This window comes from Triticum urartu, chromosome 3 (genome assembly GCF_003073215.2).
Source record: "Triticum urartu cultivar G1812 chromosome 3, Tu2.1, whole genome shotgun sequence".
NCBI classification, from domain to species: Eukaryota; Viridiplantae; Streptophyta; class Magnoliopsida; order Poales; family Poaceae; genus Triticum; species Triticum urartu.
The window spans coordinates 659,879,148-659,894,241 of NC_053024.1; the positions used below are offsets into that span (position 1 = coordinate 659,879,148).

Here is a 15,094-nt window from a genome sequence, read left to right on the forward strand (position 1 = left end):
CTTGAAAAAATAAGTCTAAGAAACTGCGATACATATGAACAATCCATGTCTAATATTTCGTAAACTGCAGTACCCAAATTTGAAACACAGCTTGCAAGCAGGGTTTATCGGGCATTCAGCGGTAACAGATAGTTTTGCCAATCATTACTATGAACACTAGTTGTGTCTGTCATTCTTGTTTCTTAAGGAATGTGTCCCACTTAAAAATTTGTGGTGTGATAACTCATGAGCACATGTTGTGTCTACATCATACATAAGTAAACATATCCAAGTCAATGCTCAAAAAGGTAAAACCAGTAGATTAAAAAACCCCTTGAGGCCCAACCATATTCCCCACTACGGAGACCGGAGCTGCACCCATAACCAACCACGGAGCAAAAAACCAAAGAGCCATCGTGCCTATTACAACGCCCCGACGCGGCTGGGTTGGTTAGTTGTTGCCCGGCCCTGTACCCCCACCACACCCCAAATCCACCGGGGACGCCGGCGGGCGGCACGGCACGGCCATGGCCACCGCGCCGGGCGTCCGCACGGTGGCCGCCGTCTTCGGGCTGCTGCTCCTCGCCTTCGCGCTCTCCTCCACCGTCATCTACCTCGCCTCCCCGGCCCGCGCCGCCTCCCCCAGCAGCATCCTCCTCAACCTCCGCCCCTTCGCCGCCCGCTGCCCGCCCACCCCGCCGCTCCGCGTCTTCATGTACGACCTCCCCCCGCGCTTCCACGTCGCCATGATGGCCTCGTCGAGGAACGGCGGCGGCGGCGCCGAGGGGAACTCCACCGCGTTCCCCGCCTGGCCGCCCTCCGCGGGCGGGATCAGGCGGCAGCACAGCGTGGAGTACTGGATGATGGCGTCCCTTCAGCAGCAGCGGCAGCAGGGGGGAGCGGCGGCGGAGGCCGTCCGCGTGCGGGATCCGGACGCCGCCGAGGCCTTCTTCGTGCCCTTCTTCTCCTCGCTCAGCTTCAACGTGCACGGCCGCAACATGACCGACCCCGACACCGAGGCCGACCGCCTCCTTCAGGTAGCAGCCGCTCCTCCACGCCCCCTTATCTCGCTGCTTTTGCTGGTGGCTCTGTCCTGTGGCCTGGAACGGATCATATCGGCTCCGATTGAGACGTCTCTGCTCTGAATTGCGTTTTGCGCTGTGGAAAATCGTTTGCGTAGGCACGACCATCCACGAACAGCCAAATTGCCCGGTGAAAACTGTACTTGCTACAAAACACACTAAACGGACGAAAGATCTCAATAGATTAATGATCCATTGAACACTGTAAGCTCATCAAAGATAAACACCCTGGCTTTGAACATTGCTCTCATGGCAGGTGTTCCATCGCTGTCGGCCACACTATTTAGCCGCAGTGGTCTCCCCAAATTATGGCAGACATGACAGGCCGCTATCTCCTTTACTTACAATGTGGCTTGCCTTGAAAGAAAAGAATGTTTGAGAATTAGCAAGTATAATTTGTGAGGTGTAGTGATATGGGTTTCCCTGTAAGCTATCTGGCTGGTTTGTGTATGAGTTGTAGTGGCAGATTAGTAGGCTCTGATCACCATGGATGTTCTTTGTGGAACTGAATTATAATTGCGGAATGAAATGCTGAAGTAACCTATTGTCTACTACACTTGACAGTACGTGTTCGTATGGTTTGATCTTGTAAGAAATTCTCGATTGGATATGGTGTGTGATGCTCCCTGTGCATTTTGAGGGCTAATTGATACTCTGTCCCAAAATAAGTGTCGCTGATTTAGTACAAAGTTTCACTAAATCAACGACACTTATTTTGGGACGGAGGGAGTACTACTTATTGTGCGTAGTATGGCCACAAGCAGACTTGATGCACATAACTTCTATGCATCATTCGTCGTGCTTACCAGCCACTGCAAATTTATAGCCGGCAATCAGGCAACGTTGGTTCTGTAAACTGTATTAGGATGATAACAGAGTAACTATGTGCTCTGTGACGATGACAATGAGGCTGGATTACATGTTTCTGTGTTCAGTGTCTCTCAGAATTGTGCACTGCACAGCCCATTATGTGTAATCCTAAGTAAATATGCTCCCAATCAAAGACCTGTCATATGGTGAAACCAATCAAAGCACATTATTTTGCTTGCATCGCATGTCACTTGATTATTATTTTGTTATGTCAACCTATAAAGTTTGCTTAGCCACAAAAAAATGTTTTTCTTAACTGTGGAAAATCCTGTAAGGCTTGGGTGAGAATAAAAATCACACAAAAGCTGTCTATAACTCTATCGGCATGCTCCCCTGTAAATGTGTAATTCTGTCCTCATTATGCGTAATCCTAAGTAAATATTTCATCAAGTATAATAACTAAATTAAACTGCCTTTTGAACTTGTTTCTATCTTGTTCTTGTAGGTGGAACTTATGGACATTCTATGGAAGTCTAAATATTGGCAACGATCTGCGGGACGTGACCATGTGATTCCGATGCATCACCCAAATGCTTTTAGATTTCTGCGAGATATGGTGAATGCATCTGTTCTTATAGTTTCAGACTTTGGGAGATACACGAAGGAACTGGCTTCCTTGAGGAAAGATGTTGTAGCACCATATGTGCATGTTGTAGATTCCTTCCTTAACGACGATGCATCTGATCCATTTGAGGCTCGCCCTACACTGCTTTTCTTTCGGGGGCGTACAGTCAGGAAAGATGTATGGAATTGGTTTATGTCTCAGCCTAGCATTTACTGTAGTGGGATTGTCTTGAGAGTATGGGATCCTAAGGGTGTTTTTTTCCCCAGGAAGGGAAAATCCGTGGAAAACTCGCGAAGTTATTAAAGGGCAAAGATGGTGTGCGCTTTGAAAATAGTCTTGCCACAGGTGACGGCATTAAAATCGTAAGCATTCTCTGTCATTCATACCCTTCTGTTTTTAGTGACATGGAATTAACTGGACTTGCCCCTCACCATACTAGTTCCTTCTAAGTGTGTAGTGGCTTTTGTTTATGGTTTCGATATGTTGATGTGATTCTCTTCTCTGTTGAGGCTTCTTGATACGAGAACTGATATTTTATAAAATGTTTACTCCTTGCAGTCTACAGATGGCATGCGATCATCAAAGTTTTGCCTCCATCCCGCCGGGGATACTCCTTCGTCATGCCGGCTGTTTGATGCCATTGTCAGCCATTGCATTCCTGTGATTATCAGTAGCCGGATTGAGCTCCCTTTTGAGGATGAGATTGATTACAGCGAGTTCTCGCTTTTCTTCTCAGTTGAAGAAGCTCTAGAACCTGATTACTTGCTCAACCAGCTCAGACAGATGCCTAAAGAGAAGTGGGTTGAGATGTGGTCAAAGCTAAAAAACGTCTCTAGTCACTATGAATTCCAGTATCCCCCCAGGAAGGATGATGCCGTGAACATGATATGGCGGCAGGTGAGGAACAAAATCCCCGCGGTTAACCTTGCGATCCACAGGAGTAGGAGACTAAAAGTTCCAGACTGGTGGTGAGGATTTGGTGAATTGTGTACATATTCTCATATCGATGGCGAGACCGGCATCATTCATATGGTCCATGACGAAGCCATGGCGGTCCATACCTTGTGCATCATGACACTGGATCCAGGAAGATGTACTGACAGACACAAACATTTTTGCCCCTTTTCGTTGATCTTACAACACAGTAACCATTACCCCCCCTTGAGGTCATGATATAGTGAGAACGTGTAGTTATGTTATAGAGCATGTGCATTAGAAACACGCTTACAAACATGTGTACCAACAGACTGGATGTTGCAATGTATTCAAGTAGATATAATTTCTCTTACTAATTGGTACGTACTTCTTGAGCCCTTTAACAGCCAAGGTATCTTTTTTTGTTTGTTGATTGTTTTTGAGATAGCTGACCACTCATTTCAAGTGGTAACAGCCAAGGTATCTTTTGATATGTTCATTCTGTGTTTCCTATGAGAAAATCTCTGGGTGGCTGGGATCGACTGCTGGCCTGCTTATCTCATTGACTTGTTAGTAGTGGTAGCACACTAGGTTTCCAGGAAGTGAATCAGGATGTAAGAATTTTATATGGTGATGAGGAACAAACTGACTATGGTGTGGCCTGTGGAGAACACTTTTATCATGGGCTACTGATTTCTAGCTTGTCATGTCGGTCCTGTTTCCAGCAATTTTTTGGTGGGTATTGTGGAGAAGTAATTGGTGGCTGTGTTTCCTCCAACATCCAGACTGACAAGAAAAATCCCTGCAGATGATCTTATATTCACAAGAGTAGGAGATTAAAAGTCCCAAACGGCATCATTCAACTGGAATACTCGCCCTGAGACTGTAAAGAGCCAGAGCCCACTGCAACTCAAAGGATCAAAGTTTAATTTTAAGATCTGGTTGGGGTGCGCCTGCCCAGGCAGTAGTGCAGTGCACTGGGCGACACCTAAGGACCCCAATGGCAAGCCACTGTGGTGAGCCCTCCCCCACAAAAAATAAATTTAATATCATTGTGGGCACATAGCCCACATATCAGATATTAAACTGATAAGAACAGATACTACACTTGATCTTAGCCAAAAGGCCGAGAAAGGTATGAGTTGCAGCGTTGCTCTGCCCCTCTATTTGTAGCCTGCTCGCCCTCCCGTCCCCTCTTCGCTGGGCGAGGTGGTACTAAACGAGTCGCCTCTCGCGCGCGGCTGCGGAGCGCGGACGCTGCGCTGCGTGCCCCCCTGACCCCGAGCCAGCCTCTTTTTTGCATGGGCCTCCAGCGAGACGGCCTTTCCCGATGAGGCCTGTATTATGGGCCTGAGTTGCTCTCGGCTCTTGGAGGCCGAGCGCTGCCGGACTGCTCCATGCATATATATGGCGGCGCTTCTTGTACGTGGGATAGGTCAGCAGCGTTGCCACGTACGTACGGTGCACAAGACGCCAACGTAGCATCATACCAGCATCGAAGCGTGGTACGGCGGTGTTTAACAAAAGCAACCTAATCTAATCTTTGTGTGACACCCCATAGAACGTGAGTAATCTAATCTTTTCGAGAGAGACACGTGTAGTGGAAGAGATAGTTCACTTCCCAAGCAAAAAAAAAGACGGAATATCATGCATCCAATTCCTAGACAAACAAACCATTTCAGTTGTGCAAAATTTCTTACATGTATACATGAACTTATACAAGAATGGAAAAATATCAACCAAGTTGCAAGCAAATCATTCTAAAGGTACCTGACATAGCTCATTTCATTTCATTTGTAAAGGAGTTTACTGGGAAATATCAAATATATACCGCGTCCACATCACAAAATTACAGAGCCCCAATCCTGTCACAGTAAACCACCATAACAGCATGCCAAGCGCAAAGTCTTATCTTTTTATTCACTACTTGTTTGAACAAAATAACCAATTTCTTGTAATTACAAGCTCAAATTAGTTCATAGAAAAGGTGAATATACTAACTTGTAAACTTGTTGTTTCTGATGCTTGTTTTTGAAAAAACTACTCTTTTATTTTCAGATACTGGCTAGACCATTCCCACTGTGATACCAATCATCACATGTATACTTTATACCGACATCCATATATTAAGCAAAATTCAAACCGGCTTCATCAAGAGCTTACTATTTTCTTTTGATTCAAATCTACTTTGTGTCAGCGAGCAACATCAAAACGTTGAGCATCCTCAGTCGAGCATCATCAGACAAAGGACAGACCAACATCTGGCTATGAATACGAACTAAAGTTCTTGGGATATTGGTGTCATGGACCTGTTCCCTCTGCTCAGCCTTAGATGAAGACCGAGACATGGGGAGGCCACCAACGGGGGTTGGGGGGGGGGGGGGGGGCTACAATGTCGTGGGGAAAGGTGGCGTGGGAGCGTGTGGGGAGGCATGATGAAGGATTTGGATGAGGTGTGTGGGTGTGTGCGCCAGGGGCAGAGGCAGGGGGTGCGAGCAGGGGTCAGACACCCCCCATCGCCTCGCCCCCCCCCCCCCTACGAGGTATCGTTACTTGGTTCTAGTACTGGTAGTTTATACGTATAGGTAACCTGTCGCAGACTTGCGGTTTTAATGAAAATGGCCGAGCATCGCAACTTCCTGGCCCAAAGCCCATAAAGCATCGAGTGACGTTGTACGTACACATCAGAAAAAAGGATTACGCGCAACTGTGAGATCGAGTTGTTTTAATTTCCTATCTTCCCGTAATTTTGTTCGTGGCTTCTAGGTCTGGTAGCTACGTATGACCTTGCGCCGCCTCCTGTGGCAGCGTCGCCTATAGCACTCTCGCACTCTCGCCTGTCGCTCCTTCCGCCGTTGTGGCACAAGCACAACCGGGGTAGAAGGCACTCTTCGGGGCAATTGAATCCGCGCGCGAGAGAGAGACTACACTGATTGTTTGCTTCACCGGCGTCATGCATGAACAGATTAATTTCAAGGAATCGAGGTATATCACTGCTATATACTCCAGTAATATTTCTTTTTTGCGGGAATCCAGTAATCTATTTGAACCAGTACAATACCTTACAAGGAATGGTTTAATTTATTCATTAGGTAAATCTGTAAGTTAGAAATCTAATTCCACTCGTTGTTTAGTGTCGCAAGAGTTGAACAATAAAAAGTCAATTTTCAAGCTCATTGCTTCTAGCTCAAATATTAGTGAAAATGCAAACCCACTCACGGACCAACCAGTCGTAGATGATAACTCTTACCGATGTTATTATCTATCAAACATATGTTGCCATATGCCCATACCAATTTTTTTTGTATTGTGTCTCGCCCCCCTCATGGCTAAATCCTGGCTCCGCCCCTGGTGTGCGCGCGCGCCCTTGTTTGTTTGTTTTTCTGGTTTTTGCTTAACGTACACGGGAGGAAAGAAAAAACGGTCAATGGGGATGTACGACGACAAAAAAACCGGCTTGTAGGCAGGAGTAAACCTTGGAGGCGAGGAAGCGAACGGCCAATTCTCATTTAATAGTAGAGATCCATGGTCGAATACCCTCGATTTATAATAGTGAGAGGTGCATTGCGCGTGCAAGATCACTAAATTAATAAGAGAAACAAAGATGTTATAGATATTTCAACATGGCCCCAAACTATTGTAGATATCTATATTCTTTGTGTTGAAAATATGCCCTAGAGGCAATAATAAATAAGTTATTATTATATTTCCTTGTTCATGATAATCGTTTATTATCCATGCTATAATTGTATTGATAGGAAACTCAGATACATGTGTGGATACATAGACAACACCATGTCCCTAGTAAGCCTCTAGTTGACTAGCTCGTTGATCAATAGATGGTTACGGTTTCCTGACCATGGACATTGGATGTCATTGATAACGAGATCACGTCATTAGGAGAATGATGTGATGGACAAAGACCCAATCCTAAGCCTAGCACAAAGATCGTGTAGTTCGTATGCTAAAGCTTTTCTAATGTCAAGTATCATTTCCTTAGACCATGAGATTGTGCAACTCCCGGATACCGTAGGAGTGCTTTGGGTGTGCCAAACGTCACAACGTAACTGGGTGGCTATAAAGGTACATTACAGGTATCTCCGAAAGTGTCTGTTGGGTTGGCACGAATCGAGACTGGGATTTGTCACTCCGTGTAAGCGGAGAGGTATCTCTGGGCCCACTCGGTAGGACAACATCATATGCGCAATGTGACCAAAGAGTTGATCACGGGATGATGTGTTACAGAACGAGTAAAGAGACTTGCTGGTAACGAGATTGAACAAGGTATAGGGATGCCGACGATCGAATCTCGGGCAAGTACAATACCGCTAGACAAAGGGAATTGTATACATGATTGATTAAGTCCTTGACATCGTGGTTCATCCGATGAGATCATCGTGGAAAATGTGGGAGCCAACATGGGTATCCAGATCCCGCTGTTGGTTATTGACCGGAGAACGTTTCGGTCATGTCTGCATGTCTCCCGAACCCGTAGGGTCTACACACTTAAGGTTCGGTGACGCTAGGGTTGTAGAGATATTAGTATGCGGTAACCCGAATGTTGTTCGGAGTCCCGGATGAGATCCCGGACATCACGAGGAGTTCCGGAATGGTCCGGAGGTAAAGAATTATATATAGGAAGTGCTATTTCGGCCATCGGGACAAGTTTCGGGGTCACCGGTATTGTACCGGGACCACCGGAAGGGTCCCGGGGGTCCACCGGGTGGGGCCACCTGCCCCGGGGGGCCACATGGGCTGTAGGGGGTGTGCCTTGGCCTATATGGGCCAAGGGCACCAGCCCCAAGAGGCCCATGCGCCAAGAGAAGAGAAAAAGGGGAGAGTCCTAAGGGGGAAGGCACCTCCGAGGTGCCTTGGGGAGGATGGACTCCTCCCCACCCTTGGCCGCACCCTTCCTTGGAGGAAGGGGCAAGGGCTGCGCCTCCCCCTCTCCCTTGGCCCTATATATAGTGGGGAAAAGGAGGAGCAACAATCTAAGGCCTGGCGCCTCCCTCTCCCTCCCGTGACACATCTTCCTCCTCCGCAGCGCTTAGCGAAGCCCTGTTGGAATCCCGCTACTTCCACCACGCCGTCGTGCTGCTGGATCTCCATCAACTCTCCCTCCTCCTTGCTGGATCAAGGCATGGGAGACGTCTCCGTTCCGTACGTGTGTTGAACGCGGAGGTGCCGTCCGTTCGGCGCATAGGATCATCGGTGATTTGAATCACGACGAGTACGACTCCATCAACCCCGTTCACTTGAACGCTTCCGCTTAGCGATCTACAAGGGTATGTAGATGCACTCTCCTTCCCCTCATTGCTGGTCTCTCCATAGATAGATCTTGGTGACACGTAGGAAAATTTTGAATTTCTGCTACGTTCCCCAACAGTGGCATCATGAGCTAGGTCTATTGCGTAGATTCTATGCACGAGTAGAACACAAAGTAGTTGTGGGCGTTGATTTTGTTCAATATGCTTGCCGTTACTAGTCTTATCTTGATTCGGCGGCATCGTGGGATGAAGCGGCCCGGACCAACCTTACACGTACTCTTACGTGAGACCGGTTCCACCGACAAACATGCACTAGTTGCATAAGGTGGCTAGCGGGTGTCTGTCTCTCCTACTTTAGTCGGATCGGATTCGATGAAAAGGGTCCTTATGAAGGGTAAATAGCAATTGGCATATCACGTTGTGGTTTTGCGTAGGTAAGAAACGTTCTTGCTAGAAACCCATAGCAGCCACGTAAAACATGCAAACAACAATTAGAGGACGTCTAACTTGTTTTTGCAGGGTATGCTATGTGATGTGATATGGCCAAAAGGATGTGATGAATGATATATGTAATGTATGAGATTGATCCATGTTCTTGTAATAGATGATCATGGAGCCCCAAGATGGAGATCAAAGGAGCTACATGATATTGGCCATATCATGTCACTATTATTTGATTGCATATGATGTTTATCATGTTTATGCATCTTGTTTGCTTAGAACGACGGTAGTAAATAAGATGATCCCTCATTAAAATTTCAAGAAGTGTTCTCCCCTAACTGTGCACCGTTGCTACAGTTCGTCGTTTCGAAGCACGCCGTGATGATCGGGTGTGATAGATCCTTACGTTCACATACAACGGGTGTAAGACAGTTTTACACATGCAAAAACACTTAGGGTTAACTTGACGAGCCTAGCATGTACAGACATGGCCTCGGAACACAGAAGACCGAAAGGTCGAGCATGAGTCGTATAGAAGATACGATCAACATGAAAGATGTTCACCGACGTTGACTAGTCCGTCTCACGTGATGATCGGACACGGCCTAGTTCACTCGGATCATGTAATCACTTAGATGACTAGAGGGTGTCTATCTAAGTGGGAGTTCATAAGATGAACTTAATTATTCTGAACATAGTCAAAAGGATTTTTGCAAATTATGTCGTAGCTCACGCTATAGTTCTACTGTTTAGATATGTTCCTAGAGAAAAATTAGTTGAAAGTTGATAGTAGCAATTATGCGGACTAGGTCCGTAAACTGAGGATTGTCCTCATTGCTTCATAGAAGGCTTATGTCCTTAATGCACCGCTCAGTGTGCTGAACCTCGAACGTCGTCTGTGGATGTTGCGAACATCTGACATACACGTTTTGATAACTACATGATAGTTCAGTTAAACGGTTTAGAGTTGAGGCACCAAAGACGTTTTTGAAACGTCGCGAAACATATGAGATGTTTCGAGGGCTGAAATTAGGATTTCAGGCTTGTGCCCACGTCAAGAGGTATAAGACCTCCGACGATTTTCTTAGCCTACAAACTAAGGGAGAAAATCTCAATTGTTGAGCTTGTGCTCGGACTGTCTGAGTACAACAATCATTTGAATCAAGTGGGAGTTGATCTTCCAGATAAGATAGTGATGTTTCTCCGAAGTCATTACCACCAAGCTGCTAGAGCTTCGTGATGAACTATAATATATCGGGGACATGTATGATGATCCTTGAGATGTTCGTGATGTTTGACACCACAAAAGTAGAAATCAAGAAGGAGCATCAATTGTTGATGGTTGGTGAAACCACTAGTTTCAAGAAGGGCAAGGGCACGAAGGGATACTTCATAAAACGGCAATTCAGCTGCTGCTCTAGTGAAGAAACCCAAGGTTGAACCCAAACCCGAGACTGAGTGCTTCTGTAATAAGGGGAACAGCCACTGGAGCAGAATTACCCTAGATACTTGGTAGATGAGAAGGCTGGCAAGGTCGATAGAAGTATATTGGATATACATTGTGTTGATGTGTACTTTACTAGTACTCCTAGTAGCACCAGGGTATTAGATACCGGTTCGGTTGCTAAGTGTTAGTAACTCGAAATAAAAGCTACGGAATAAACGGAGACTAGCTAAAGGTGAGCTGACGATATGTGTTGGAAGTGTTCTCAATGTTGATATGATCAAGCATCGCACGCTCCCTCTACCATCGAGATTGGTGTTTGCGTTGAGCATAGACATGATTGGATTATGTCTATCGCAATACGGTTATTCATTTAAGGAGAATAATGGTTACTCTGTTTATTTGAATAATACCTTCAATGGTCTTACACCTAAAATGAATGGTTTATTGAATCTCGATCGTAGTGATACACATGTTCAAGCCAAAAGATAGTAATGATAGTACCACCTACTTGTGGCACTGCCACGTAAGTCATATCGGTATAAAACGCATGAAGAAGCTCCATGTTGATGGATCTTTGGGCTCACTCGTTTTTGAAAAGTTTGGGACATGCGAACCATGTCTATTGGTGTGTATGCATGAAGAAACTCCATGCAAATGGACCGTTTGGACTCACTTGATTTTGAATCACTTGAGACATGCAAATCATACCACATGGGCAAGATGACTGAAAGCCTCGTTTTCAGTAAAATGGAACAAGAAAGCAACTTGTTGGAAGTAATACATTTTTGATGTGTGCAGTCTAATGAGTGCTGAGGCATGTAGTGGATATCGTTATGTTCTTACTTCACAGATGATTTGAGTAGATGTTGAGTATATTTACTTGATGAATCACGAGTCTGAATTATTGAAAGGTTCAAGTAATTTCAGGGTGAAGTTGAAAGATCGTCGTGACAAGAGGATAAAATATCTATGATATGATCATAGAGATGAATATCCGAATTACGAGTTTGGCACAGAATTAAGACATTGTGGAAATTGTTTCACAACTAATACAGCCTGGAACACCATAGTGTGATGGTGTGTCCGAACATCATAACTGCACCCTATTGGATATGATGCATACCATGATGTCTCTTATCGAATTACCATGATAGTTTATGGGTTAGGCATTAGAGACAACCACATTCACTTTAAAGAGGGCACCACGTAATTCCGATGAGATGACACCGTATGAACTATGGTTTAGAGAAACCTAAGCTGTCATTTCTTAAAAGTTTGCTGCTGCGACGCTTATGCGAAAAAGTTTCAGACTGATAAGCTCGAACCCAAAGCGGATAAATGCATCTTCATAGGACACCCAAAACAGTTGGGTATACCTCCTGTCTCAGATCCGAAAGCAATAAGGGATTGTTTCTAGAATCGGGTCCTTTCTCAAGAAAAAGTTTCTCTCGAAAGAATTGAGTGGGAGGATGGTGGAGACTTGATGAGGTTATTGAACCGTCTCTTCAACTAGTGTATAGCAGGGCACAAAGAGTTGTTCCTGTGGCACCTACACCAATTGAAGTGGAAGCTTATGATAGTGATCATGAAACTTCAGATCAAGTCACTAACAAACCTCGTGGGATGACAAGGATGCGTACTACTTCAGAGTGGTACGTAGTCCTGTCTTGGAAGTCATGTTGCTAGACAACAATGAACCTACGAGCTATGGAGAAGTGATGGTGGGCCCGGATTCCGATAAATGGCTCGAGGCCATATAATCCGAGAGAGGATCCATACATGAAAACAAAGTGTAGACTTTGGAAGAACTACTTGATGGTTGTAAGGTTGTTGAGTACAGATGGATTTTAAAAGGAAGACGGACAATGATGGTAAATATCACCATTAAGAAAGCTCGACTTGTCGTTAAGATGTTTTCCGACAAGTTCAAGGAGTTGACTATGATGAGACTTTCTCACTCGTAGCGATGCTAAGAGTCTGTTGGAATTATGTTAGCGATCACTGCATTATTTATGAAATCTTGCAGATAGGATGTCAAAACATTGTTTCCTCGACGATTTTTGAGGAAAGGTTGTATGTGATACAACCGGAAGGTTTTGTCAATCCTGAAAGATGCTAATAAGTATGCAAAGCTCCAGCAATCCTTCTGAGGACTGGAGTAAGCATCTCGGAGTTGGAATGTACGCTTTGATGAGATGATCAAAGATTTTGGGTTTATATAAAGTTTATGAGAAACTTGTATTTCCAAAGAAGTGAGTGGGAGCACTATAGAATTTCTGATGAGTATATGTTGTTGACACATTGTTGATCAGAAATGATGTAGAATTTCTGGAAAGCATATAGGGTTATTGGGAAAGTGTTTTTCAATGGAAAGCCTGGATTAAGCTACTTGAACATTGAGCATCAAGATCTATAAGGATAGATCAAAACGCATAATGGTACTTTCAAATGAGCACATACCTTGACATGATCTTGAAGGTGTTCAAGATGGATCAGTCAAAGAAGGAGTTCTTGCCTGAGTTATAAGGTATGAAGTTAAGACTTAAAGCTCGACCACGGCAGAATAGAGAGAAAAGACGAAGGTCGTCCCCTATGCTTAAGACGTAGGCTCTACAGTATGCTATGCTGTGTACCGCACCTGAAGTGTGCCTTGCCATGAGTCAGTCAAGGGGTACAAGAGTGATCCATGAATGGATCACAGGACAGCGGTCAAAGTTATCCTTAGTAACTAGTGGACTAAGGAACTTTTCTCGATTATGGAGGTGGTAAAAGAGTTCGTCGTAAAGGGTTACGTCGATGCAAGCTTAATACCTATCCGGATAGCTCTGAGTAGAGATACCGGATACATATAATGGAGCAACAATTTAGAATAGCTCCAAGTAGAACAGTTATTTGGAATAGCTCCAAATAGAACGTGGTGGCTACATCTAGGAGATGACATAGAGATTTGTAAAGCACACACGGATCTGAAAGGTTCAGACCCGTTGACTAAAACCTCTCTCACAAGCAACATGATCAAACCTAGAACTCATTGAGTGCTAATCACATAGTGATGTGAACTAGATTATTGACTCTAGTAAACTCTTTGGATGTTGGTCACATGGCGATGTGACCTGTGAGTGTTAATCACATGGCGATGTGAACTAGATTATTGACTCTAGTGCAAGTGGGAGACTGTTGGAAATATGCCCTAGAGGCAATAATAAATAAGTTATTATTATATTTCCTTGTTCATGATAATCGTTTATTATCCATGCTATAATTGTATTGATAGGAAACTCAGATACATGTGTGGATACATAGACAACACCATGTCCCTAGTAAGCCTCTAGTTGACTAGCTCGTTGATCAATAGATGGTTACAGTTTCCTGACCATGGACATTGGATGTCATTGATAACGAGATCACGTCATTAGGAGAATGATGTGATGGACAAAGACCCAATCCTAAGCCTAGCACAAAGATCGTGTAGTTCGTATGCTAAAGCTTTTCTAATGTCAAGTATCATTTCCTTAGACCATGAGATTGTGCAACTCCCGGATACCGTAGGAGTGCTTTGGGTGTGCCAAACGTCACAACGTTAACTGGGTGGCTATAAAGGTACATTACAGGTATCTCCGAAAGTGTCTGTTGGGTTGGCACGAATCGAGACTGGGATTTGTCACTCCGTGTAAGCGGAGAGGTATCTCTGGGCCCACTCGGTAGGACAACATCATATGCGCAATGTGACCAAAGAGTTGATCACGGGATGATGTGTTACAGAACGAGTAAAGAGACTTGCCCGGTAACGAGATTGAACAAGGTATAGGGATACCGACGATCGAATCTCGGGCAAGTATCGTACCGCTAGACAAAGGGAATTGTATACGGGATTGATTAAGTCCTTGACATCGTGGTTCATCCGATGAGATCATCGTGGAACATGTGGGAGCCAACATGGGTATCCAGATCCCGCTGTTGGTTATTGACCGGAGAACGTCTCGGTCATGTCTGCATGTCTCCCGAACCCGTAGGGTCTACACACTTAAGGTTCGGTGACGCTAGGGTTGTAAGATATTAGTATGCGGTAACCCGAAAGTTGTTCGGAGTCCCGGATGAGATCCCGGACGTCACGAGGAGTTCCGGAATGGTCCGGAGGTAAAGAATTATATATAGGAAGTGCTATTTCGGCCATCGGGACAAGTTTCGGGGTCATCGGTATTGTACCGGGACCACCGGAAGGGTCCCGGGGGCCCACCGGGTGGGGCCACCTGCCCCGGGGCATGGGCTGTAGGGGTTGTGCCTTGGCCTATATGGGCCAAGGGCACCAGCCCCAAGAGGCCCATGCGCCAAGAGATGGGAAAAAGGGGAGAGTCCTAAAAGGGGAAGGCACCTCCGAGGTGCCTTGGGGAGGATGGACTCCTCCCCACCCTTGGCCGCACCCTTCCTTGGAGGAAGGGGCAAGGGCTGCGCCTCCCCCTCTCCCTTGGCCCTATATATAGTGGGGAAAAAGGAGGAGCAAACCAATCTAAGGCCTGGCGCCTCCCTC

The 15,094-nt window shown here is 45.4% G+C and overlaps 1 protein-coding gene and 1 non-coding gene across 2 annotated transcripts; one reads left to right on the forward strand and one right to left on the reverse strand.

The window, feature by feature from the left end:
* Nucleotides 1–303: 303 nt before the first annotated feature.
* On the forward strand, nt 304–3,815 carry LOC125545754 (probable arabinosyltransferase ARAD1). The gene is made up of 4 exons (XM_048709787.1): nt 304–1,016; nt 2,377–2,673; nt 2,763–2,858; nt 3,055–3,815. Exons 1-4 carry the CDS (start codon nt 507–509, stop codon nt 3,466–3,468), a joined length of 1,317 nt encoding a protein of 438 aa, XP_048565744.1. The 5' UTR covers nt 304–506; the 3' UTR covers nt 3,469–3,815.
* Nucleotides 3,816–4,353: 538 nt separating this feature from the next.
* LOC125549786 lies at nt 4,354–4,550 on the reverse strand. The gene has a single exon (XR_007301505.1). It is a non-coding gene; the product is annotated as a U2 spliceosomal RNA (small nuclear RNA).
* Between the last annotated feature and the right edge of the window lie 10,544 nt (nt 4,551–15,094).

Bases quoted from the DNA above. Each gene is read 5' to 3' on its own strand.
- LOC125545754 (XM_048709787.1), top strand. From the start codon at position 507: ATGGCCACCGCGCCGGGCGTCCGCACGGTGGCCGCCGTCTTCGGGCTG. The intron at 1,017-2,376 runs GTAGCAGCCGCT...TTGTTCTTGTAG, and splicing joins AGGCCGACCGCCTCCTTCAG to GTGGAACTTATGGACATTCT. The intron at 2,859-3,054 runs GTAAGCATTCTC...TACTCCTTGCAG, and splicing joins CAGGTGACGGCATTAAAATC to TCTACAGATGGCATGCGATC.